General features: G+C 45.1%; 1 protein-coding gene across 1 annotated transcript; it reads right to left on the bottom strand.

The window, feature by feature from the left end:
* MEGF9 (multiple EGF like domains 9) lies at positions 1-26,794 on the bottom strand. The gene is made up of 2 exons (XM_083159047.1): positions 26,267-26,794; positions 1-573 (listed from the first exon to the last, which is right to left on the bottom strand). The coding sequence occupies exons 1-2, from the start codon at positions 26,643-26,645 to the stop codon at positions 125-127; spliced, it is 828 nt and encodes a 275-aa protein (XP_083015173.1). The 5' UTR covers positions 26,646-26,794; the 3' UTR covers positions 1-124.

Consider the following 26,794-nt stretch of genomic DNA (forward strand, 5'->3'; position numbering starts at 1 on the left):
AAAAAAAAAAAAAATATGCAAAATATTTTGAATATTGAGCAACAAATTCCATTAGTTGTTAAATATTTACAGTACATCAGTCAAAGTTCCATCGTCCTAGTTATACTAGGTATAACCATTGCTTTCAGGCCTTGTAGCTGTGTATAGGAGCAGAAAGAGTCAGTTGGCCATTTGGAGCAATTTCACTTCCATTGTCTTCCAGAAGTCCAGAGACATCAGCATTGGGAAGGCTGTCATGATAACTGCTGAAACTGATATTGTCCTCTTTCAGTTCAATGGTCCAAAAGGGAGCGTTAAGCTTACGACTTTGGTATCCTCTATACATGTACACAGCTCCCACAAATCCCATTAAGAGCACCACTACAATTATGATCACAGACAGGATGATGATATTGAATTGAGTCCAAGACATATCCGCTAAGGAAGATGTACTATTCTCAGAAGAGCTGGTTATATAAAATGTCTGTAATGTTGTAGATATTATACTTTTAGTCGAGAGAAGAATTTCCACTGTTGGAACTGCAGTGGTTGTACTTGTGACATATCCATCTAAAGTAGGCGTTGCAGAACTTTCTGAAATTACAGATATAAAAAAAAAATAATACACATTACAAATGTCAGTTGAAGGACATAAAAATAAATACAAATAAGTTAATGATAGAACATCTCTTTGGGGCCCAACTAATTTAGTAATGGAAGGTGCCGGATTTTGTAAATTACATTTCCGAAAGCAGAGTTAACTCACGGCCTGTTGAACATTGTATATGTGGCATTTTTATATTCAGTGAGTGATTACTGATGTATCTGCATAAAAAAAATGAATGGAACATTGCAGTGTTTTCCAGGAAAATACTGTAACATTCCATTTCTTGAAGCATTTTGTATACCTATTCTGTTTTGCAAATAAATAAATACATTTCTGTTTAAATACATTTTTTAACAGAAATCGCACCAAGGAGTGTTTAACACTAAAGGAGGCTAGATGTATGTGAACACATCTGTATACAAGTCGTTTATAGCATACTGTATCACATGGAAATAATTGACACCTACATGTTTTTACACTGAAAAAATAAAACAGCCTTCACAAAATTGGCATTTTTATTGGGAATAAAATGCACCAGATAATTTCCATCTGTTTACTCTATTGAGCATTTAATTCCTGCCTAACACAACAACATTTTCAGAAGTATAATCTGTATTATCTGACCTAAAACAAATAGATTAGCATTGTAATATAAATTCTATTGGGGGTTCAAGTGTGCCCCCCGTCCGAGTTCCTTTTTTCTTTTTGTTCTTCCTAAGAAATATAGAAACAATACATTCACATATAATATGCTAATACAGAAGAGAACATTACCATATTTATAAAATAAAAAGGAGACTATTCAATTTTTATAGTACGCAATATTGCCCTTCACTTTAGACTGGGCTATGTACAGTACATGTTGATCCTGCATTTAGCTGCCAATTCATTTTTGTGCTCATCACGCTCAAATAGCCAGGATTTAGCCGTGTAAAACAGCTAAACTCATCTATTGGACACAACAGGAAAATTGTATGAAAAGCCCTAGAGAAATAGTAGGCATCCACAGAATTTGAGCCCGAATAAAGCAACAATTGAATTGGTCTGTAAGGCACCGATCACCTAAAAACATTTGGGGGGTCGATCCTATTAACCCCGAAGGGTGGGGATGTTGCGAATCATCATGACACTGGGCGCACTTTACGGCGTTCCGAATTCGCTGAAAAGTGCTCCCACCTCCATTGGGGTGCAAGCTATTTTCAGCTAATTCGACCCTGTGAAGGTTGTGAGTTAGGGTTAATTTGGGTACAGTTTTCTGCATTAATGCGGCACCTGAATGGCAACTCGCACCCTTCCGGGTAATAGGATCGACAGTTTGGAGTTTCTTCAAAGAGAAATGTAGTATTACTTACTCACTATAGCATCAGGTCCAATGACTCCTAGATAAAAACAATCAAGGACTGAATGACAAGAACCTGGACTTCAACATGGTCAATAGGGCAATGATAATGGGAAACACAGCATATGGTCAACATGAGTTTTTAATATTTTTTTTTCTTTAATTTTTTTAACTCTTTCATACTTACCATTAACGTGAGCTACAACTAGAACAGGTAGTTAGGCGAGCGAATGCCATGCGAAGGTGGTACAATAATTTAAATGTGCTTCAAGATAAAAAAAAAAATAGTGACAACGCAAAAAAGCGGAAAGAAAACCAAAACAAACTCATGTGGACCTTAATGTGTTGACGATTTTTTACAGATGGGGCAACTCCCATCTTGGCAGGGGATGGCGATGCCAGCCGCCATCCCCCGCCAGCGCCATCTGCATAATGAGAAGGGGACGAAAAGTCCCCTTCTGACGGCGCTTCCAGCCGCTCCCCCGGGTCACCGCCGGCTTGTCGGTGGTAACCCGGGGTCCCCGCCGCCTGCCCGCACCCCCCCCCCCTAACCCTGTCTGTCTCCCTGAGGCGGAGACGGACAGGGTTCCCGTCGCCCCGCCGACGGAGATTGAGACGTGCGTGAGACGCACGCGCGTCTCAGTCAGATGGTGAGGCAGGCCGCTGGCGGATCGCCAGCGCTGATGTTCTGGCGATTCGCCAGCAAGGAAGAGGCCTGCCCCATCTGTATGTCAACCTGTTTTCCATGTGCCTGTTGACCTTTTGGGGGTCAACCTAGACGCTGTTGACCCCCTTTGAACCAAACTCTGAATGACATTGGTTTTGGTTGCTTAAGCATTACATTTCTCAAATAAGTTATAGATTTGTGCTTGCATTAGAAACACAAAATATAAAAGGTTTCTCAAAAAGAACGAATCCTCACTTACTAGGCTTTTTCTCCCAGTACCTCAAGTGGATGTTGTGCAGGGGTGCTCTAGGGGCCAAAAAAAATGGAAGTACTGGACACTGGCATGCATTTAAAGGGGTATGGATTCAAGGGATGCCAATGTGATAGTGCCTATTTACAAAAATACCACAAAGGTGGTGGAATGAACAGAGACGAGCTCAGTGTATAGAAAAACAAATGTTGCCAAGCAACAATACCGGGCGCTGGTATGGGGTGCGTATGCGAAGCAGCTACTTAAAGGGGTGAGTAATCCCTTAAAGGGTAGATACAGAAAAAGGAAAAAAAGTAGCACTGATAACACCAATGAACATTCACAATATTTAATAACAAGAATTTAAGAACAAATAACAGTAATGATAAAACCACAGGATCCGTTCCTATAAATGCCACCGCTAATAATGATTTGCTCCAATAATATCCAAAGGAGAATGTGTAATGGGCACCAGTTAGTGGTATACTGGTAGTGGATGGAATTGAATAGTTGCCACAGTTGGATCACCAGGAGGAATTGTTCCATTCGGAGTGCATAACAGCACTGTCTCTCCAAAGTAGGTGAAGGTGCCAGAGTCCAGTGGAAATGAAATAAATGGAGTGCGCGGTTGTGGCGCAAGTGGTGGCTGGTCCGGATCCAGTGAAATAAAAGTGCTGGGTGCAATGTCGTAGGAGCCCTGGACATTGCACCCAGCACTTTTATTTCACTGGATCCGGGCCAGCCACCACTTGCGCCACAACCGCGCACTCCATTTATTTCATTTCCACTGGACTCTGGCACCTTCACCTACTTTGGAGAGACAGTGCTGTTATGCACTCCGAATGGAACAATTCCTCCTGGTGATCCAACTGTGGCAACTATTCAATTCCATCCACTACCAGTATACCACTAACTGGTGCCCATTACACATTCTCCTTTGGATATTATTGGAGCAAATCATTATTAGCGGTGGCATTTATAGGAACGGATCCTGTGGTTTTATCATTACTGTTATTTGTTCTTAAATTCTTGTTATTAAATATTGTGAATGTTCATTGGTGTTATCAGCGCTACTTTTTTCCTTTTTCTGCGCTCAGTGTATAGCCAAGTTATAAATGGTAAAATTTATATTACCATAATGAGTACTGGTTCCAACTGTATAACTCAGGATTGATTGAAACCTGTAACAATAACCACCCTTTCACAGGATATGAGACAAGGAGGTTTAACAAGAAAATAGAAATAGTGCAAATTATCCTTACATCCATTACATAGACCGAATTGCAAGTGGTTGATGCAGTTAAAGTGTATTCTCTTTGATTTACAATGCATTTAAAAGTTTGTTTTTCCATAAACCTGCAACAAATGCAGTGTCCACATAGGGTACATTTGACGTTTACCCCTAAGAACGTTTCCTTCTTATGTGTCACCTCTGTTCCAGTTTTGATCTTTACTAGGTGCAATTATACTTTTCGAAAATTTTCGCCCTGCGGAAGACGACATGAGGTTTAGAAAGTGGAGACCCAATACATTGTCCTTTCTAAGTATGTCCCAATGTTTGTCCAAAATCTTTTTGATTAAATGATTTTCTTTATTATATTGAGTGATGAATGGTCTTTGATGAGAAAATTTTTTAAAAATCAAGTTTTTCTCATCAAAGACCATTCATCACATTCCGCCTATATGACGCAATATATTTGCAGATATATATGATAAACGCATATTGTAGAGTATACATATATTATTATTACTGAACAGTCCTCTTTTCAATAATTGGCACCCCAGGTATTAATATAAGATTCCTAGTCTACAGTCAACACCTTGAAATAGTCAACATACCATAGGACGGTAATGACGCCTACAAGGTCTCACATGGTCGACATGCATTTTCACGTTGTTGGTGTAGATTGACTTAGTTTATTCTGTACGATCCAAGTCGGAATAGAGTGAGAATATATTAGTGTGCCGAGCACAAAGTGCGCATATAATAGTTTGCAGAGCGCAGTGAGGCACTGTGTCCTAAACATGGACATTATACCCTTACACGATGTCCATGTTAACCTATGTCGACATAAATACTATGTAACTATGTAACAGTTTTTGGTGTCTAAGGCTGAATAAAGACTCACGTCCATCCAGTTCAACCTTGGTGTATTAGCTTCATCACTTGCTATACGTAGTGTATATTGATATGATTTAAGGACAGATTATCATTATTGTTTGTACCCCTGTATGCTTTTAACCAACAGATGATTGTCCAACCTTATTTTAAATGTATTTATTGTGTCTGCCGACACCACCTCTCCAGGAAGAGAGCTCCATAGTTTGGCTGCCCTGACTGTAAAAAATGTTTTCTTCTAACGATCCTAAATGGTTCAATCTATATTCATAGCTTAGATTGTCCAATCCCTTTATTAGCTTTGTTGCTCTTCTTTGGACTTTTTCCAGTTCTATCTCATCCTTTTTATAGTGCGGGCCCAGAATTGTACTCCATATTCTAGATGTGGTCTCTGCTTTGTACAGTGGCATAATTACATTTGAGTTCCTAGTCTCCATACCCCTAATTATGCATGCTAGTATCCTGTTCACCTTATTTGTTGTTATATGACAATGAGCACTATGCCCCAGCTTGTCATCTATTTGGACTTCTAGGTCCTCTTCAAGTTCTGAAATACCCAATGCCTCCCCGCTTAGGTTATAGCTTGCACATTGGTTATGTTTCCCAAGATGCAAAACCTTGCATTTATCCACATTGAACCTCATTTTCCACTTTTTTGCCCACTTGTCTAATTTATTAAGATCGCTCTAAAGCGTGGAGACATCCTCTGTTGATCTAATTACTCAGTTTAGTTTTGTGTCATCAGCAAAGACGGAAACATTGCTTAGTATACCCACGCCAATACCATTAACAAATATATTGAATAAGAGGGACCCTAGCACCGAACTCCGTGGCACTACTTAGTACTGGTATCATATTTGATACTCTGCCGTTTATGACCACTCTCTGTTCTCTGTTATGTAGCCAGTTTCTTACCTATCTACAAATGCTTTCCCCTAGTCCCAGATTTTCCATTTTATTTATCAACCTCTTATGTGGAACCATTTAAAAAAAACAACAACAAAAAAAAAAACAGCAGAATCTAGGAAGACCATGTCTACTGCATTTCCATTATCAAGGTTGTTACGGACATCATCATAAAAGCCTAGTAAATTTATTTGGCATGAACGATTCTTCACAAACCCATGTTGGTTAATATTTATTAGCCTGTCTAGCTCTAAATATTTTTGGATACCATCCCTTAAAAATCCCTCAAATAATTTACCTACTATTGATGTTAAGCTTACAGGTCTGTAGTTAGCTGGGTCATCCTTTTTCCTTTTTTGAATATTGGTACTACCTCCGCTATTCTCCAGTCTTTTGGTACCTTACCAGATGATAATAAGTTCTCAAAAAACATAATACAGTGGTGTTGCTCCATTCCAATTCCTCCCTTAATTTCGTAAGTAACCTAGGATAAATCCCGTCAGGGCATGGGGATTTGTTTGTTTTGATTTTACTGAGTCGTAATGTACAGATGGAGCCAGCCTCATTTTTGCAGGGGCTGGCTATGGGTCCCCACCGCCCCACCGTCACCTGAAGTGGAGACGGGCAGGGACCCGCAGCAGTGCCATCCTGAAACTGGGACGCGCTTGCGTCCCAGTCAGATGGAGCACCTATGCGCCGGCGATCGCCAACGAGGACATTCTGGCAAACCCCGGCCAAAGAAGAGAGGTGCTCCATCTGTAATCCCATCTGTCATGAAATTGAATTTAGGATCAGAGTCCTCCATATTGTTGTACCTGTATCCTCCACTGTCTGCTCTTCCCTAGTAAACACTGATGAGAAAAAGTACGGATTCTTACCGTTAATACGCTTTCCTCTACTCCACCATGGCAGCTGTACTATGGGTTTTCCCCCTCATTAGGTAGATCTGGAAAGGAAAAAAAGACACAACACTGCCCCTATATAAGGACCGCCCCTACTGAGGCTCAGTGTCTTGATTATCAGCAATTATACGCTTTTAACATAACATAACACTTATATTGCTTCATATATCCCAAGGGAGGGAATAATGCTGCCATGGTGGAGTAGAGGAAAGCGTATTAACGGTAAGAATCCGTACTTTCCTCTACCTCCCCATGGCAGCTGTACTATGGGTAATACCATAGCAGTATAATAACGTTTTGGGAGGGACCAATATAGAAGTAAATAATACCTTTTAGGATGCAGGTTGTATCACCTACATGTAAGGCTGCTTTAAGAAATTAACGTTCTTCCCTTTTTAAAGGTGAATTAGTGTAATCCTTAGATTACTGCGCTTAGTATCTTCCTGCCCAGTTTTGCATCACTGGAGGACTCGACATCCAAGCTATAATGTCTGGAAAAGGTATGTGCTGAGGCCCAGCAGGCTGCTTTGCATAATTCTTCAAGGGATGCTGCCCCTTTCCTGGCCCAGGAAGATCCTACTTCTCTAGTGGAGTGAGCTTTTAAGCTTTGTGGAATTTCCTTATTGTTCCTCCTATACGCCTCAGCTATGCATGTCTTAATCCATCTCGCGTTGGTTGTTTTTGAGGCCCCGAGACCCTTGCTCTTGCCCTCAGTCAACACGAAGAGCCTTTTTGTCTTTCTCCAGTCTTTTACTCTTTGTAGGTAGATAGTTAGCGCTCTCTTCACATCGAGTTTATGGAGCCTTTGCTCTTTTTCGTTCACTGGTTTTGCACAGAACGACGGTAGCACTATCTCCTGGTTGATGTGGAAAGCAGTCACTACTTTGGGCAGGAAGTTAGGATTTGTCCTTAGGACGACCTTATTTTCGTAAAAGTTCAGGAATGGCTCTTCTGCCCATAGGGCTTGCAATTCTGACACCCTCCTTGTGGATGTCACGGCCACCAGGAATGCCACCTTAGTTGTTAGCCACTTGACTGGTACTGTACCTCCTCAAGCGGTTCGAAAGGGCTCTCTGTTAGGGCGTTCAGTACCAGATTAAGGTCCCATGGTGTAGTTGGGTTGCGAAATTCTGGTCTTATCCTCTTGGATGCTTGTATGAACCTTTGTACATATTTATCCTCTGCTATTTTCTTGTCTAGTATAGCCCCAAGAGCAGATACTTGGACTTTTAATGTACTGACTGATAGTTTTTTGTCTAAGCCTGATTGCAGGAAGTCTAACACCGTGGGTATAGCTTTATGATTTTTCCCCTGAGTCTTGCAGAATTGTATATATGTTTTCCAAATTCTGTAATATGTACCTGAGGTTGAACTTTTCCTGGCCTTCAGAAGAGTTCTCACCACTTTCGAGGAGAAACCTTTATTCACCAAAGTTCTGGTTTCAGCAACCATGCCGCTAGGTTCCAGTTCCTGGGCTGTTGCGCATATTTTCCCTGCCCCAGCAGGTCCTCTCGTTCTGGCAACCTCCAGGGCCCTGCTACTGCCATCCTGACCAGTTTCTGGAACCAGGTTCTTCTTGGCCATGTGGGTACAACGACTATCACCGTCGCCTTTTCCCTCTGTATTTTGTTCAGCAATCTGGAGATTACCGGGAATGGTGGAAAGGCATACATCAGACCTTGTTCCCATTGGCACGATAGCGCGTCTGTCCCCCAGGACTCCTTCTCCCAGTGTCTGGAAATGAATTTTTTTTACTTTCCTGTTGTCTCTTGGTCTGTCCTTGGTTTGCCCCACATCTGTACTATCTCTTCGAACACTTCTTGGGATAATTCCCACTCCCCTGGCTTTATCGGCCTCCTGCTTAGGGCGTCCGCGCACTGGTTTTTTTGCCCCGCAATGAATACTGCTGAGAGACTTTCTGTCCAGGCTTCTGCCCAGTTCAGTACCTGTGCAGCTGCTATCATCATAGATCTGCTTTTTGTACCTCCCTGCTTGTTGAGGTATGCCACTAACACCAGGTTGTCCGTTCTGATTACTACGTCTCTCTGGTACAGGTGGGATTGAAAATGCTGACACGCTTCCTTCACTGCATTCATTTCCCTGATATTCGAGTGAAGCAGTCCTTCTTGTCCATTTTCCTTGGGCTGCTGCTTCCTGGCATACTGCCCCCCAGCCTGACATGCTGGCATCGGTCGTCACTAGCACCTGTTGCCCTGTGGTGGAGGACTTTCCCTGTCCTAATCTTCCTTTTGTCACCCACCAGAGCAGGTCTCGTTTGGCTCTTTTTGATAAGAGAATCTTTTGTGTTGTTTTCTTGCTGTCCCCGTCCCATTGAGACAGAAAACAATTTTGTATGCTTCTTGTATGAAGCCTTGCCCACTTTATGGTGTCCGATGCTGCTGACATAAGGCCCAGTAATCTTAGGCAGTCTGCTGACCTGACTGCCCTTCTTGATAAGAAGTAGTTTATTTCTTGCCTTATCTTCATTATTCTCTCCCGTGTCAGCACCGCTTTCATTGTCCTCGAGTCTATGATGACTCCTAGGTACTTTACTGCTGTTGTGGGTTGAAGCTGACTTTTCTCCAGATTTATAATCCAGCCGTGTTCTTGGAGAAACTCCATTACCCTGTGTGTGTCTCTTAGGGCTTGCTCCTTTGACCGTGCCATTACCAGCAAGTCGTCCAGGTAGGCCCAGACTGTAATGCCTTCCTCCCTGAGTTTTGCCACGAGAACTATCAGGACTTTTGTGAACGTCCTTGGCGATGTTGACAGGCCGAATGGCAGTGCCGTGAATTGATAGGTTATGCCTGAAATTCGAAATCTTAAGAATTTTTGGTGCCCCGAATAGATTGGTATGTGCAGGTAGGCATCTTTGAGGTCTATTGTAGTCAGGAAGGAGTTTCTTTTTATGTCTGGGAGTATCGTCCGGAGGGACTCCATCCTGAATTTTCTGGCTGTTACATATACGTTCAGCCTCCTCAGGTCCAGTATGGTTCTGAACCCTCCCGATTGTTTCTTGACTACGAAGAATCTTGATTGCCATCCTGTCATCTCTTGTCTTTTGGGGACTGGCACCACAACACCTTGCATTATCATATTCTGTAGGCTTTGTCTTAAAGCCCGTCTTTCTTCTTTGTTCTTTGGTATAGGCGACTCTTCCAGCCATACCCCAGGATCCCTTATAAATTCTATTTTGTATCCTGACGATATGACCTCCGTCACCCATCTGTCCTCTGTAGATCGGCCCCAGGCTGAATGGAACTTCTTCAGCCTGCCCCCGACCTTCTTTTTGGCGTCATTGCGTTTGTCTATTGTATCCGAACCTTCCGTCTCTGCCTCTTTGGCCACGAAAGGAACTTCTTCCCCCAGACCAGGGCCTCCTGTACCCTCTGCCTGGTCTATATGTCCTTGCCTCCTTGAAATCTTGGGACTGAAATTTTTGAGATCTATTAGGCATTTTCTTAAAGCCTCTGTCCTGGGGGAGCCACACTGACTTTCCCCCCGTGGTTTTCGATATGAACTCATCCAGATTCTTCCCGAACAGGTAATCACCCTGGAACGAGAGTGATACCAGCTTATTTTTAGATTGTGCGTCCGCCGACCATGGCTTCAGCCACAATGCTCTTCTGGTAACCGCGGTGCTCGCATTTGTTCTGGCCGCCAGTCTAACTGCATCCAGTGATGCATCGCAGATGAACTCAACTGCAACTTGTACATTCTGAATTATCTTGAGGAGTTCTGACCTTTTTACCCCGTCCAATAAGTCGGACTCAAGGTCCTGGCACCAGGACCTCAGTACTCTCGAAGTCACCGCTATTGCCGAGGAAGCTTTTATAGAGGCACCGGACGTAATGTGCTGCTTACGCAGGCTCATCTCCATCTTTCTTTCCATTGGGTCCTTAAACGCATTGGCGTCTTCTAAGGGCAAAGTAGCTTTTCTTGACAGTCTGGCAATGGCTGAGTCGACTTTAGGAGCCACCTCCCACTTCTTCACCTGGTCTGTGTCGAATGGGTACATCTTGTTGACTCTGAGTGGTACAGCTATTTTTTTATCTGGGTTAGCCCACTCTTCCTCTACTATATCCTGAAGTGGCTTTGATAGAGGAAATGGTCTTGGTTTTTTCTTTTTATCCTTAAAGAGAAGGTCCTGTAACTTTCCTTCTTCCTGTGGATCCTCAATGCTGAGTGATTTATTTATAAGGATGAGAAGGTTGTTAAGGAGATCTGGGTTGAAGTCCAGCTCCATTTTCTCCTGGGTCACTTCCCCATCTTCCACTTCCTCAAGTAAGTCAGTGGCAGGACCTTCCCCTGGATCAGAGTCCTCAGATGGTGGGTCCCTAGGCCTCTTCGACCCCTTCTTCATATCCTCCTTTGTAACAAAGGTATCAGCTAAGGAAGTTTTAAGCATGGCGACCAAGTCCGCCATTTGGTCCGGCCTCATTATGGTTTTTTTTTTACAATTCTCACACACAGCATTTTCCATTTTTCTGGCAGAGGTGCATCACATGCAAAGCATTTAGCCACATGCAGCTTTTTGTGTTTCTGCTTAACTTCCAGCTTTTCTTTACTCGATTCTGACCTGCAAGGAGTAATAACCCTGCTTAGAGACTAGAACACATTATGAACTTTACTAATAATTTCCTCCTGGCTTACCCTGATTTTGCTTGCTGCTTCCTATCATCCTCCATTACTGCGGAGTCACTGTCAGCACAAATATGCTTAGTTAGACATGTAGTGGGTAAAGTAGTAAATGAATGTGCTCCAGCAGCAACGCTGCCCAGTGGAGGCTTACCCGATATCCGTCTGGCTCCGAGACTTCAGCAGCGTTTCTGTTTAGCTGCGGCGCCATTTTAAGTCCTGGCGTCCTGCTCTGCTTGTCAGAGGCAGCGCGCCCCGCCTAGCGCCTTCCGATGACGTCAGGCGCCATATTCCCGCGCCCCAGGCGCACGCGCTAGTCTGAGACTAGCGCGATGACATCAGACGCCGCGTCTGACGTCGCCTCCAGCCGCTTGAGGCTGTATCAGCACTTCCTGACCCCGGAGCTCCGCCGGAGGAGGAGAGATCCGAACAGTATGGGGTGCGACGCCCGGAGGCTAAAAGACAGACGCCCATTGTACCTCTGCGTGCTGGTAAGTCAAGTCACTCTGTGAGGGCTTTTCTTTAAATCCATAACCCCATAACTGCACTGGGCAGAAGGGTATCGTCAGACAGGTGTCCCTACTACACTAGGTAGTGGGTAGCCTCTAATTGCCTAAACCCCTAACTGCACTAGGCAGTGGGGAAGGCTGCAGCAGTTTCAGGGTAAGCCTCCTTTACCTGGAAAGGAAAAAAAAGACACTGAGCCTCAGTAGGGGCGGTCCTTATATAGGGGCAGTGTTGTGTCTTTTTTTCCTTTCCAGATCTACCTAATGAGGGGGAAAACCCATAGTACAGCTGCCATGGGGAGGTAGAGGAAACTTATTTAACAATTCTGCTTTTCCCTTATCCGCTGTAAAGCTATTACCGTTTATATTGGTTAATGGGCATATGTTCTCTTTAATTATTCATTTACTATTGATGCATTTGAAAAACTTCTTGGGATCGGTTTTGCTCTCAGTGTCTATGAGCTCTTCATTTTCCCTTTTAGCTATTTTGATTACCCCTTTACAAATTTTGTTTAATTCTTTGTACTTGCTGAATGCCTCCTCATTCAGGTTATCCTTGTAAAATTTAAATGCTCTTGTCTTACTGTTAATTGATGTCCTTACTTTTTTGTCCACCCATGATGGCTTTTTCTTATTGAATTTGTCCTTATTGCCTTTAGGGATATATTTAATAGTTAATGAATCAAGCACATTATTTAGTGTATCCCACATTCCTTCCCCTCAAAGAACACATCTTTTAAAGTGTCCCTGAATAAATCGAAGTTAGCTTTGTTAAATTTAATATTTTAGCCGGTCCTGTATGTTGTAGTTTACAGAAGTTGATTTCCAGTGAGACCATATTATGGTCACGGTTACCTAGATGTTCTATTACTTTGCTATTTGAAACTAAATCTACATTGTTTGTTAATACTAAATCCAATAACGCCCCATTACGAGTTGGTGTTTCAAACGATTGTGTGATAAACTAACCCTTGAGTAAGTTTAAGAACCCACTGCTTTTTGCCAACTTACATGTCTGGAAGGTTAAAATCCCCCATAATTAATAACTACCCCTGATCGGACGATTTCTTTATTTGGTTTAAAAGTTGAGACTCATCCTTTTCATTAATGTTCGGCGGTCTGTAGCATACTCCAATTAAAATGTTATTCGATTTTTTATTATTTTCCGTTAACTCTACCCACACAGCCTCAGTATTATCTTCATTTATCCCCGAGCTCATCTCCTCACGTTTTAAGTTCGTTCTTACATAAAAGCAACCCACCCCTTTTATTTCCCCTGTCTTTTATGAAAAGGGTATATACCTCCATGTTTAAAGCCCAATTGTGTGACTCATTACACCATGTTTCTGTTATAACAATTATATTGTAATCATCCCTTGTGGCCACGATTTCTAGTTACCCAATTTTTCCTACCAAGCTTCTTGCATTAGCCAGTAAGCATTTCAATTTACATTTTTTTTTCCATTAAGGCAGGGCTTAATTTCTTTAAAATGTAGGAGCCAAGATGAAAATGTAAGAGCCAGATAAACTAATAATAGGGACAGTGCGCGCCGAAGGCGTGCCCCAAAAATGTACACGCCATAATGCCACACACCGTAAGGTCCATTACACATTATACCAAACATCGTAATGTTTATTACATATAATACCACAGGCCGTAATTACATATTATACCACATAAGTTCCGCTTACCTACATGCTCATTGCTATGGGTTTAATGCTTGATGCCAGGGGTTAACATGCTCTTCTAGGGGCTAATATGCTGTTGCTACGGGGTTACCATGGTCTGCCAGGGGTAAACGCTTGTTGCTACGGGGTTACTATGGTCTGCCAGGGGTAAATGCTTGTTGCTATGGGGTTACCATGGTCTACCAGGGGTTAACATGCTCTGCCACTATGGGGGTTAACATGCACCCTGTCTATGTAGATGGCCAGGTGGTCACTCAGTGAGCTGTTGCAGCACCTCTTTCTCCTACAGGCGGGAGATGCGGGTCGGGCTGAGCAGGGTGCTCATGCTGCTGTGCCAGCCGGACTGCCAGGTGGGGGTGGCCACAATGGCCTGGGGGTGCAAGAGGACAGCCAGCTCCTACACAGCGGCGGCTCCAGCGACCGCAGCGCTCCGCATAGACCATGGCTAATAGTTAGGCAAAACCCTGTGAAGGGAGCAGGAGAGCAGGGATCATGGGCACACAAGTGTAAGACCCGAGCTGCTGCTGGAGGCCAGGGCAGGCGAAATCCCCATCCTCCATATCAGGCTATTTTAAAACTTGCGCCACATCGGAGCCAATCAGGAGCCAAGTTACCACTGCCACTCCTGATTGGCTCCCGAACCGCTCACCATGACGGACCTGCTCTTGCCTCTCTCTGGCTCCTATACAGCCGGTGGGAGCAGAGGAGGGGTTGATGACCGGCACTGCACCACAAGCCCACCGGCCAAGAAGCAGAATCTGGTCACCGTGGCGACCGGGGTTTGTCGAGCCCTGTATTAAGAGATGATTGTGTTCTAGATGTGCTACTGAACTGTGAAAGCGCATGTCAACCTTGTAGGTGTCGACTAGACAACGTTAAGCTTCTGTCAACCTTATCATATATTACAGTACATCCCATCTACTAAATTTATCTTTAGGGCACTAACATTGTTCTGAGATACTTTTAACCCTATGAGTGCCAAAGTTGCTGTGCGTTTTTTAGCGGATATTTTGCACATCCCCAAGTTGGTTTGTTTATGACTAAACAAATGGAAATTAATAAGAAGCACTAACCAATATATAAACTATGTAGCAGCCCTAGGTATTTGTAAAATGCTCAATTATTGAAGATGCAAAATGTTAAAATATAAATGTAAAAAAGGGATTTTTGTAAGAACTTACCGTTCGAATCCCTTTCTCTGATATGGTCCTGGTGACACAGCTTCACATTGGGATGTAGGAGGGTCCGCAGGAGCCAGGCACCTATCCTAAAGCTTTTGGAGGGTAGGCTCCTCCCCTACTGCATCCCAGACTCCTCAGTTCAATCTTTCAAAGCCACTGGAATACATTAACTCAGTACAACGCCTGCACATATTATATGCACAATTTTAAATTTAACTTTTCAACCAATTATAACATGAAACATCATGAACACTGGCATACTTACTGAGCGTACGGGAGGGATCGCTGTGTCACCAGGACCATATCAGAGAAAGGGATTCGAACGGTAAGTTCTTACAAAAATCCCTTTTTCTCTTTCAATGGTCCTGGTGATACAGCTTCACATTGGGACGTTCCAGAGCCGGTCCTTTGGGTGGGTACGCTCAGGTCTGCAGTTCTCATCACTGCTCGCCCGAATGATGCGTCCTCCTACGCGAACTCATGGTACCTATCGAATTTGGCAAAAGTATGAACAGATGACCAAGTGGCAGCCCTGCAAACCTGCTCAGCTGTTGCCCCATGTCGAACCACCCAAGAGGTGGCGACTGATCTGGTGGTATGCGCATTAATCCTGGCTGGCACAGGCCTACCAACTTTAGTATATGCAAACGCTATAACAGAGCGCAAGCACCTAGCAACGGTCTGCTTAGAAGCAGGCCAACCATTATTATGTACATCATACAAAACTAGCAAAGTATCAGTCTTCCTGACACTCTTTCCTCTGTCCACATAAATGCGCAAGGCGCGCAAAACATCCAAATTCCTCAATTTGCCCCATTTCCTTGAACCCTCTGGGGTTGAAACACAGGCAGAACTATCTCCTGATTTAGATGAAAAGCAGGGTACTTGTTTCCTATCTGGGCGCCCACTAAGTTAATTGCGCACCATGCTATTCTCCGTAGAGAAATCTGATCGCATCGCATCGTACACATACACGATATTGAACGATGCGATGCGATGCGATTTCCCATAGGAAACAATGTTAAATGGCTCAATTTAGCCAAATTATCATAGGAACAATAGTAAATGGGCCAAAAACACCCCTGAACATTGAAATGTCCCCCCAAAAGTAGTTGACGCCACCCCGCCATCAACGTGAACCCGAAGCGTGGCGAGCGCAGCGAGCCCGCGAGGGGCGGCGGTACGCGTCCTCCGACCTTTTCATGCCCTACTATCCACTAGGGCGTGGAGTGAGAATAGAATAGTGTGGCGAGCGCAGCGAGCCACCGAGCCCGAAGCGTGGCGAGCGCAGCGAGCCCCGCGAGGGGACGCGGATACCTTCACAGGTAAACGCGTCCCTTTGCGGGCTTCCCAGGTGTCCGCGTCGCCATGGACACCTGGGAAGCCCGCGAGGGGACGCGTATAACTGTGAAGGTATCCGCGTGCGCTCGCCACGCTTCGGGCTCGGTGGCTCGCTGCGCTCGCCACACTATTCTATTCTCACTCCACGCCCTAGTGGATAGTAGGGCATGAAAAGGTCGGAGGACGCGTACCGCCGCCCCTCGCGGGCTCGCTGCGCTCGCCACGCTTCGGGTTAACGTTGATGGCGGGGTGGCATCAACTACTTTTGGGGGGACATTTCAATGTTCAGGGGTGTTTTTGGCCCATTTACTATTGTTCCTATGATAATTTGGCTAAATTGAGCCATTTAACATTGTTTCCTATGGGAAATCGAATCGGATCGCATCGCATCGCATCGTTCAATATCGTGTATGTGTACGATGCGATGCGATCCGATTTCATTACGGTGCCGTACGTAGAAAACCTGGGCGCCCAGATAGGAAACAAGTACCAAAAGCAGAGACTACTTTTGGTAAAAATTTGGGGTACTGTCCGAAAGACAGCCCTATCATCAGGACATATAAGGGAGGGAGACTTGCAGGACAATGCTCCCAACTCCGATACTCTTTTTGCTGACGCCACCGCCAACAAAAATACCAGTTTCCCTGTAAGGAATTTAAGGTCAGCCGACCTTAACGGCTCAAAAAGGCGCCTTTTGAAGGCACTCCAGAACCAGAGATAATTCCCATGGCGCTACTGGTTGCTTGTAGGGAGGTTTCAATCGAGAAAGCCCCTGCAGGAAGGTCTGTACTTCCGGTATTAATGCAATCCTTCTTCGGAAAGAAATTGACAAGGCCGAGATCTGTACTTTGAGTGACTGAAGGCTTAACCCAGAGAAAAGGCCATCCTGTAAAAACTCCAACAATTTAGCCATTTTAAATCGCGATGTGTGTGACTTCTGTCTTTCACACCATCGAATATAGGTCTTCCAGACCCTATAATAATTTGCAGAAGACACTGACTCTCTGGCTTTAATCATTGTGTTAACCACCGCCTCTGAGAATCCTATATTCTCAAAATGGCGGTTTCAACAGCCAGGCCGTCAAAATTAATCGAGCTGAATCCAAAGGTTGAACGGTCCTTGTTTTAGAAGGTCTGACCTCAGAGGTAGACGCCACGAGTCCACAGACAAAGCCTCGAGTACCAGGACCGCCTTGGCCAATCTGGGGCCACTAAAATTACTGGAATTGTCTGGGCCTGTATCTTTTTCAACACTCTTGCCAGCATTGGAACTGGCAGAAAAACAAAGAAGATTCCCCTCCCAGGGGATAGTCATGGCATCCACTGCTTCTGCCAGTGGATCCCTCGTCCTGGCATAAAACCTGGGTACCTGATGGTTGAACCTGGATGCCATCAGGTCCCCATCCGGGGTTCCCCACCTCAGTTTAATCTGGCGGAATACTTGTGGGTTCAGGCTCCATTCCCCTTCCATCAGCTCCTCCCTGCTCAGGAAGTCGGCCTCTATATTCTCCACTCCTGGTATGAATATTGCTGACAATGCTGGAACATTCTGTTCCGCCCACAAGAAGATTCGGGGACACCTCCCACATAGCCAGCTTGCTGCGTGTGCCTCCCTGGTGATTCAGATATGCCACAGCTGTGGCGTTGTCGGTCTGAATCCCTAAAGGGAGCCCTTGTAATCCTTCTCCCGCCAGAGAAAACATCTTCCACACAGCCCTCAGTTCCACGATGTTGATCGGTAAGGCAGACTTCTCTGAAGTCCACAAGCCTTGCAGACGTAGGTCCAAGACTACTGCCCCCCAGCCTCTGAGACTGGCGTCGGTAGTGACTACCAGCCAGCTCCAGGACTGCAGGGACCGACCCCACTGAAGGGAATCCACCTCCGTCCACCATTTCAGGAAGGATCGAGTTTCTGAAGACAACACTATTTGTTCTGACATCATGGTCTGAGTATTCCCTGACCAGTCTGTCAGAATGTTCCACTGGAACACTCGAGAGTGGAACCTGGCGAACTGTAACGTCTCGAAAGACGCCACCATCTTCCCCAGCAGTTTGAGGCACCTCCATACTGATGTGCTCTGAGACCCGAGGATCTCCTGTACCAAGGCAGCCAGATCCCTGGCCTTTGCCTCTGGTAGAAACACCCGATGCAACTGGGTATCCAGAACAACCCCCAAGAATTGGAGTCTCTGTGACGGCACCAACTGAGACTTTTGTAAATTTAAAAGCCAGCCGCGAATCTGCAAAAACCCGATGGCTTCTGCCAAGTGACTCTTCAACTTGTCTGCTGACTCCGCTTTGAACCACAGGTCGTCCAAAAATGGAATCACCGTGATTTCCCTCAGTCGAAGCACAGCCGCCATTACTGACATTATTTTGGTGAATACCCTTGACGCTGTGGCCAGACCGAAGGGCAACGCCTGGAATTGCAAGCGTAGGTCTCCTATTGCAAACCTCAATAGAGCCTGATGTTCTGGGTGGATAGGAACATGCAAGTATGCGTCCTGGACATCCATGGACGCCAAAAATTCTCCCTGGTCCAGGCTTAGCAGCACAGACCGTAGAGACTCCATTTTGAAATGGTCTACCCACAAATGGATACTTAATGACTTTAAGTTAGGGATCAGCTGAAAGACCCGTCTGGTTTGGGCACTAAAAACAGAGTGGAATAAAAGCCTTTTTTCCACTCCGCTCTGGGGACCGGGACTACCACACCCTTCTCTAAAAGAGAATGAGCCGCTCCCAAGAGAGCCGTACGGAGCCGAGCCTCCTTTGGTAGTGGTGTAGGAATGAAACTTCTCGGCGGAAGACCTTTGAAGGGAATCTTGTAACCCTGGGTTATCATTTCTAACACCCAAGAGTCCCGGTCTAACAGTGCCCATGCGTCTTTGAACAGTGACAGACATCCCCCCACCTTGATCACCGCCGGGCAAAACCCCTGGCAGTCATGCGGAGGGTTTGTCCTCTCCTTTGGTTTCTTATGAAAGGAACCAAATTTTGACTTTGGGGCCTTGCCCCTGGAGGACTGAGACTATCCCCTAAAAGACTGTCCTCGAAAGGACGCACCTCCTCTAGGGGAGGGCCGAAAGGACGGCCTGAAAGCAGAAGACCTTGATGTCTGCTTGGCTGCAGGGGTAGGCAGGAAAGTGCTTTTTTCCACCTGTGGCCTGCTTAATAATCTCTTCCAGTTCTGAACCAAATAACAGCTTTCCTTTAAAAGCTAATGTCTCTAAGCCTTCTTAGACTCGTTATCTGCCTCTCAAGTTATAAGCCAGAGCACTCTCCTGGCATTGACGGACACTGAGGAAACTCTGGCAGCCATTTTGAGAGCTTCCTGCTCAGCCTCAAACACATACTCTGCAGCAGCTTTAAGCTTCTCCGCAAGTAACAAAACACAAGGAACAGTATGTCAAATAGTGCACAGGTCATTGACCCACCAATCATGGGCTTAGAGTCCCAGGCTGAAGCAATCAGAGGGCGGAGTGTGTAGTCCACCCTTTTAACCATTGCCTTGCTTGAAGGCTGTTCCCCCCTGCACTGGTAGCACAGTGGCTTTTGACAAGCATGCCACAGAAGCATCTACCACTGGAACTTTCTCCCAGAGGTCTGCATGATCCTCAGGCATGGGATACAGGCTTATACATCTTTTAGGCATCTAATGCCTTTTATCAGGGGTTTTCCAATAAATCTTGTAAACCCTCGTCTGCAGGGAGATATCAGTTTCTTTACGCTGTCTCTTAAAAAACAACCTTTGCAGGAGTTTATCCTTCACAGACAAATTCAATGCCTGTTTAACAGCAGCAATCAAATCCTCCACCCCTGAGGCAGAGGACTCTTCAGAATCATCACCCTGATCCCAGGGTATGTCTGTGTACTCTCCTTCCTCATCAGCAGCTAACAATGGCACTGAATAAGACCTTATAGGGGTCCCCACAGAATAACCATAAAACTTGTCCAACAAGTAATTAAACCTGCTGATTCCCTTAGCAGTATCCTGTATGACCTGTAATAAGTCAGGATCTGTCTGGGTCCGAGGCAAGGAGCTAGAGGACTGCTGAGAGTATGGCAATGGTCTAGGGGAAGTTACCAGCCATCACTCTGCCTGTCCAGTAATGCACCAAAGCATTTTCAGACCTGCCCAGGGACTTAGCACACGCAAGCTCCGATAGCACTACCCTCTGGGGTTCACTCCCCATGGGTTTCACAGCAGCGCAAGAAATACATAAGCCCCCACTGTTATCTGCACAGGGACAAATTTCAGTGTACAACCACTGCAAGCGCTCAATGCATTAAAGGCTCCCTCCCCCAAAACCACAGACTGTTGCCCAGACATGATGTTCTCAAATAACACAGTCACAGCATTAAATGTACAGGTATTACATACAGAACCAATATACTCAGTTCACTTAGCTTTCTGTAGTCTTCAGAATGGGGAAAGCGATGCCCAGGAAATCCAATCACTCTGTCAGGATCTGTAAGCCAGCTCAGCTCCGCTGCAAGCGTTCTGAATGGCGCCAAAACAGAGTGAGGGAAGGGACCAAGTCCCTGCTGCTGCGGGGTCCGTGACTTTTGGCGCCAACTACCCCCAGACAGCCGCTCCCATTGTAGGATCTCCTAGTTCCAGTATCTCCCCCTCAGCTGGGGACCACTCGGAACATGCCTGTAACACACTGCTGTCCTCTCATATAGGAGCTCAGTGTGTAAGCTCCGCAGAAAATGGCCGCCGCCATCACGGAGCGCCTGTCCCCCATGATCCCCACCTAGCGTGAAGCCGGTTTCAGAACGCTCCGGAGCCCAGGCAGCTTCTTAAAAGAAGCTGTAAGCGCTGCACAGGGAGGCCAGACAGCGTCTCCCCTGTCCACAGCGAGCTGACAGGACGCGCTTCTGTCAGCTCCTGCTGCGCTAGCAGTGTGAGGATTCACTAATGAGAATCCTCACACTGTGCCTACCTAGCTAGTGTAAAAGTTAATAATAAAAACCCTAACTAACTCTACTCCTTCGGCTGCTTAGAATAGCACCCACTCCAGTGGGCACCTAACACGAACTGAGGAGTCTGGGATGCAGTAGGGGAGGAGCCTACCCTCCAAAAGCTTTAGGATAGGTGCCTGGCTCCTGCGGACCCTCCTACATCCCAATGTGAAGCTGTGTCACCAGGACCATTGAAAGAGAAACTACATATTTTTTATGTGGCATAACTATGTTTGCCACATAAAAATATGTACAGTTGCGCTTTGATATACAGTACATACGCTCAGCGGCAGATTAGGGAGTAAAATTGGCCCTGAAAATTTTCTGCAAGTGACCTGATGTGGACAGCATCAAATCAACAATGGGTGGAGCAATAACAGTAGGCGGGATTATTATTTCACTGTACCTAGAGACATCAGCGACAGGCAAGGTTAAAGCATCAACCGATAGGGGTGAGCGGGAGCCATTGTGCAGCATGGCCCTCCTCTATTATAGTAGAAATAGACTGTGCTGCATAGACTATATTTCTACTTGCGATACCGACCGCACGGTATTACACATCGGTATTGCAAGCCAAAGTTGCTGTGAGTTTTTTAGCGGATATTTTGCACATCTCACAGCAACGTTGCCACTCAAAGGGTTAAAACTTATATATATATATACTTATAAATCATGCAAATATGTAAATTTGGTAATACATAGGATCCACACTTCCCTGATATCAATAAACTGAATTGCTTTAACACTGATAACAAATGAAACAATGAAACTTGCAAATATTCAGAACTTGCACAGCCAGTAGACTTTAGATCTCTAATGTCATAGAGCTACAGATCCATTTATGAGTGCATTGTAATTATGCAAGGTATTAATAGCCATTAAGAAATAGCATTGAACAATATTTTCCTCTAACAAGTAGCTGTGATTAATGCAAAATGATGTCATCGCTTATTTATGAGGATCAGCATGTTCTGACATGCCAAAAAATGCAGTGCCCAACAATAGTTTCTAAATTTGGCACCTACTATGACGTTTTTCCTTTTCTAATAGGTTGTTGCATAAACAAATATAATCCAAAAGGCTCATCCCTTTAGTCTTGCAAAACACATATCTTTCTGATAATTTTTATTTCTGGTGTCCTTGAAGTGGATGGAACACTAAAGTCCCATACACACTGTGGGCCTTATTCTGGTTAGGTCGGGGCAACGTACGTACTGTACGTTTCCCGTACGCGGACAGTGTGCGTAAGTCCGCCCACAGAACAGCCGCATTTGGACGGTCACAAACACTGACAATGGGGAGTGGCGTACACTTGAGCGTACGCCACCGTATACGGACGGGTCTCCTCTTAGACACCGTTAACTGGCATACAACAGAGTGTACGCCGCCGTATACGGACGGGTCTCGTCCGTTTTCACACCGACATCTTCCGTATATCGGAGTGTACGCCACAGTGCATGGACGGGTCTCGCCTTTTTTCAATGGAAAACTCAGCGTGTCTCACCGATCATGAGTGAGCGTACGCCCGTGCACGGTGGCATACCCTTCACATATATGGCACTGCAAATCTTCCCTTTCAACTATAATTAAGACAATTATTGAATAACAGAATAATTAATTTGTTTTCTATTAACTCAATTGTCTACCTTAATAAACACCCTAATAAAACAACATTTTAACCCTCATTACATGTATATTTATTATGTTCTAATGTTGCATTTTAATCACTATCTATGTGTCCCCACATTGGTTTTACTTTTAAATAAAGTTATGTTGGTGTTACAGTGAAAAAGTTGACACGTCGACTTCTGTGAATTGAGTGTCCTGCTTTTTAAAGTATACAAAAACACTTACTGAATGGGTGTAGATGGTTATAAAATAACTACCTTGACATATATAAGCAGGTCTTAGAATGAATCTTACCTAAAATTAAAACAACCTTTACATGTAGAGAAGTGTAGAAAGATATGCTTCCAATGTGTTTGAGGGCTGTGTGTGGCTTGCAGGTAGTGAAATCGTGGTTTTCACATAATAGGCTGCAGCATTGCTTATTACATTCAGGTGTAGTAATCAGCGTTTATTAGCAGACCCAGGCGTCCGCTCTCATACGGTTTCTCTAGGGGTGGTCTGGAGCTATCTTTGGCGTCCGCCTGTTTTTGGCCCAAAATGCACGTTGCGTGGTTGTAGCACTGTACATTTTTGGTGCACACCCCCGTGTACACCCATGTTTACGCCCAGTTTTCCTCATTATTCCGGCCGCTCCCCTAAATACCGCCGCCCACAATGTCCGTACTCTTGCGGACAGGTTTTTTCGCACAGAGAGACCCGTCCGTGAGCAGTGTGAGGTCGCCGCACTAGCGCATTGGGAAAGCTACGCATGCGCAGATGAAAGAAAAACCCGATCCACCCATATACGGTCCCACCGTACCGAGCAGAATAAGGCCTTAAATGAGAACAGTTAATAACAATATCAACGATTTTCCAATTAACTCCCGGCAAACGATGAGCTAAGGGGCAAGAGGGGAGGAACATATAAAGTGGGAGTTGAGACATGTGCAGGACCAAGCACAGATGAGGGCACATCCCACAGTAAATAAGAGATGGCCATCGGTATGGTTGCCATCCATGAAGATTCTGCAACCAGCCATTGATAGTTATAAAACTATGTGATGGACAACCATTGATAGTTTAGCTATCGATGGTCATCTATTCTCTTTGACTGACTGGCCTATGGACCAATCAAAATGTGGGGGCGGGGCTTCCAGGTTGTTGGGGGTGCTGAGCTATGTGTCCTGACACCTTGTAAAAAAAAAAACATGAAACAGTGTTTCTGCTGTGCCATCGATGTAGGGATACCATCTGGTTCTCCCCCATAGATGGCAAAAGTATTCAATATCGGCCATAAACCATCGCTGCTTTGAATCATTGATGGCTACAGTAAATAGTAAATAGCAACACACTGTTGGCGCAAGCAGAGTGCAGTAAGGGCAACTCTAAAGGCTGACAGATGATTGTGGTAAAGAGGTGGTGGAGCAGCTGGAAAGGTGATTATCTTAATCCTGACACTGCCCATGGTAATCCTAGACGTCAGCACCAATATGTGAGACCCAGGAGACAGACAAGGGAACCGGATCCAAAAACAGAGGAGTTTGCTTTGGTGAAGGAAGCATGTAGGGGACCAGCAGGTAGACGGGTGCTGATTAAGAATGTAATAAAAACTATGCAACTGTCGACATTCATATTTTTGATATTTATTATGTCGATATGTTTAAAATGTCAACAACCTAGTTAGTGTTCCTTCTAGGAACTGGGCGTGGTGGGGACAAAAATGAAAGGGATGAACCGGGTCTACCGTCATCACCAAAGGGGAAAGGCCCCTACAACCTAGGTGTGTACACACTTGTACAATATGCATGAGATCCAGATGCGATTACAATTTAGACTATCTGCATACAATTTAGACTATATAGTGCAGATCTGCACTATATAGACAGGGCAGCCAAGACTTTCTGGCTAATCCAGATGAGATTTTGACTATATAGTCAAAATCTCATCTGGATCTCATGCAGATTGTATGGGTTTTATCCCAAGCGATCCAGATGTGTTCAAGATGCGCGCTCCCATATCTCAGCCAGAAAGTCTTGGCTGCCCTGTCTATATAGTGCAGATCTGCACTATATAGTCTAAATTGAATGCAGATAGTGTAAATTGTATGCAGATAGTCTAATGCGGGGTACACACCAGGACGACCCGCTCACGATGCACATCGTGAGCGGGTCGTCAGTGTCTCGTCCGACCCGCTCATGATGATGCGGGGGGGCACGACCCGCTCACGATGTGCACCGTGAGCGGGTCCGATCCGATGGCGACCCGCACCCGGCTGTATGGTCGTCATTGAGATCCTACCTGCAGCAGGTAGGATCTCAATAACGACCGACCCGCGGGACCGCGCATCGGATCGGTATCGGTCCACACCAGGTCAGAAAAGGGCCCAATCAGCACACAATCTACATCCAATTGATCGGAATTGGATCTAGATTGTGCCGATCGGGCCCTAGTCGTCCTGGTGTGTACCCAGCATAAATTGTAATCTCATCTGGATCTTATGCAGATTGTACAAGTGTGTACACAGCATTAGATATGGGAGCGCGCATCTTGAACGCATCTGGATCGCTTGGGATAAAACCCATACAATCTGCATGAGATCCAGATGAGATTTTGACTATATAGTCAAAATCTCATCTGGATCTCATGCGGATTGTACAAGTGTGTACACAGCATAAATGTCAACATATGGAAAGTAACAAACAAAATATAAACAGTTGGTTAAGGATTATGTTTCAATGACCAGCATCAACTGTATTTCACCCGAGATCTTCTGACACTTAGCAGCCATAACAATTGAATTCCAACCATTTTGATACTGAGCAGTCAGAATGTAGACAATTTAAGTAGTGTCAGATTTAGCAAAACATGGAGAGAGATAAAGTACCAACCAACCTTCTGTTATTTTTTCAAACACAAACTGTCGAATTAGTTAGATGATTGATAGCTCTATATCATGGGTCTTCAAACTGTGGCCCTCCAGATGTTGTCAAACTACAAATCCCATCATGCCATAGTTTTGCTATAAGGGAGTGTTAAAACTGTGGCGAGGCATGCTGGGATTTGTAGTTTCACAACATCTGGAGGGCCACAGTTTGAAGACCCATGCATATGTTATCTCTCAAAGCTTTCATTAATCTGTCCCTCATTTGCCACTTTTAAATGCTTTATTTGCAGAGTTCCTCTTTCAATCGCACTGGCCTATAATAAACACTCTATTGTTGCACATTTCTTTGCACAACAACAACAACATAATCCAGGCCTCCTTTACTACATCATTCACCCACCCTGATGCTTTGTGGCGACACCGGAACAAAGACATCCTGATGATAAGAGTCAGTACTATAACAAGAAGAGAAGTCCACAAACCGCGGCCATTTTCCCGGAGCACAAATAAGATCTGTGACGTCAAATAGACTCACTGGGCACCGGCCGGGACTCTAGTATTAATTAGAGTAAAGGCAGACACAGATACAGGAAGCTGGGGAGGAAACGTTCATTCATATGAGTTATATTATAACAATCGTGTGGATGGTGCTCAAGGTTAAAGCACTATAAACCGCACTCACCTATGGGTTTACTAATCGTAGGCTGCACGGTCGGTACTTTGGAGACTGGCGCTGTGGGTATCGGTGTAACTGGTACCGCAGTCTCCTGGACGATGGTGCTAGAGGAACCGAGCTCCCTGTGTATAGGTGCTGCTGACCCCGGATTCTGCGTTAATCCCTGAAACGGGCCAGTTGCGTTTCCTAATGGTGACTGTTCAGTTCGGGGTAAACTCGTCGCACCGGTCGTCTCTATCTCAGAGATGTTGATCTGCGTCGTACCGAACACTGTCGAATTGAGATGCTCCGGGTAAATCGTCGTCTCATTAGATTCCGCACTCTGGCAGCTACGTACTAGCACACAGGCGGCCACGAATAACGCAATCCCTGCCCGTACAGCCATCTCCCATTTTCCTGCTCAGGGGTTCGGGCCTCGCCTAAACCGCAGCGACTTCTCCCAGCACATCAACCAGACCGAGAGCGGCTCATCACACAACAGTACCCAACAATGCGGCTGGCCGGCTGTACGGTGACACCTGCTTGTGACTGGCA

Source organism: Crinia signifera, chromosome 9 (genome assembly GCF_055691185.1).
Source record: "Crinia signifera chromosome 9, ASM5569118v1, whole genome shotgun sequence".
In the NCBI taxonomy this organism is placed as follows: domain Eukaryota; kingdom Metazoa; phylum Chordata; class Amphibia; order Anura; family Myobatrachidae; genus Crinia; species Crinia signifera.

Coding starts and splice junctions, on each gene's coding strand:
- MEGF9 (XM_083159047.1), bottom strand. CDS start 26,645: ATGGCTGTACGGGCAGGGATTGCGTTATTCGTGGCCGCCTGTGTGCTA. Junction 574..26,266: donor TACGATTAGTAAACCCATAG/GTGAGTGCGGTT, acceptor CTGTAATTTCAG/AAAGTTCTGCAACGCCTACT.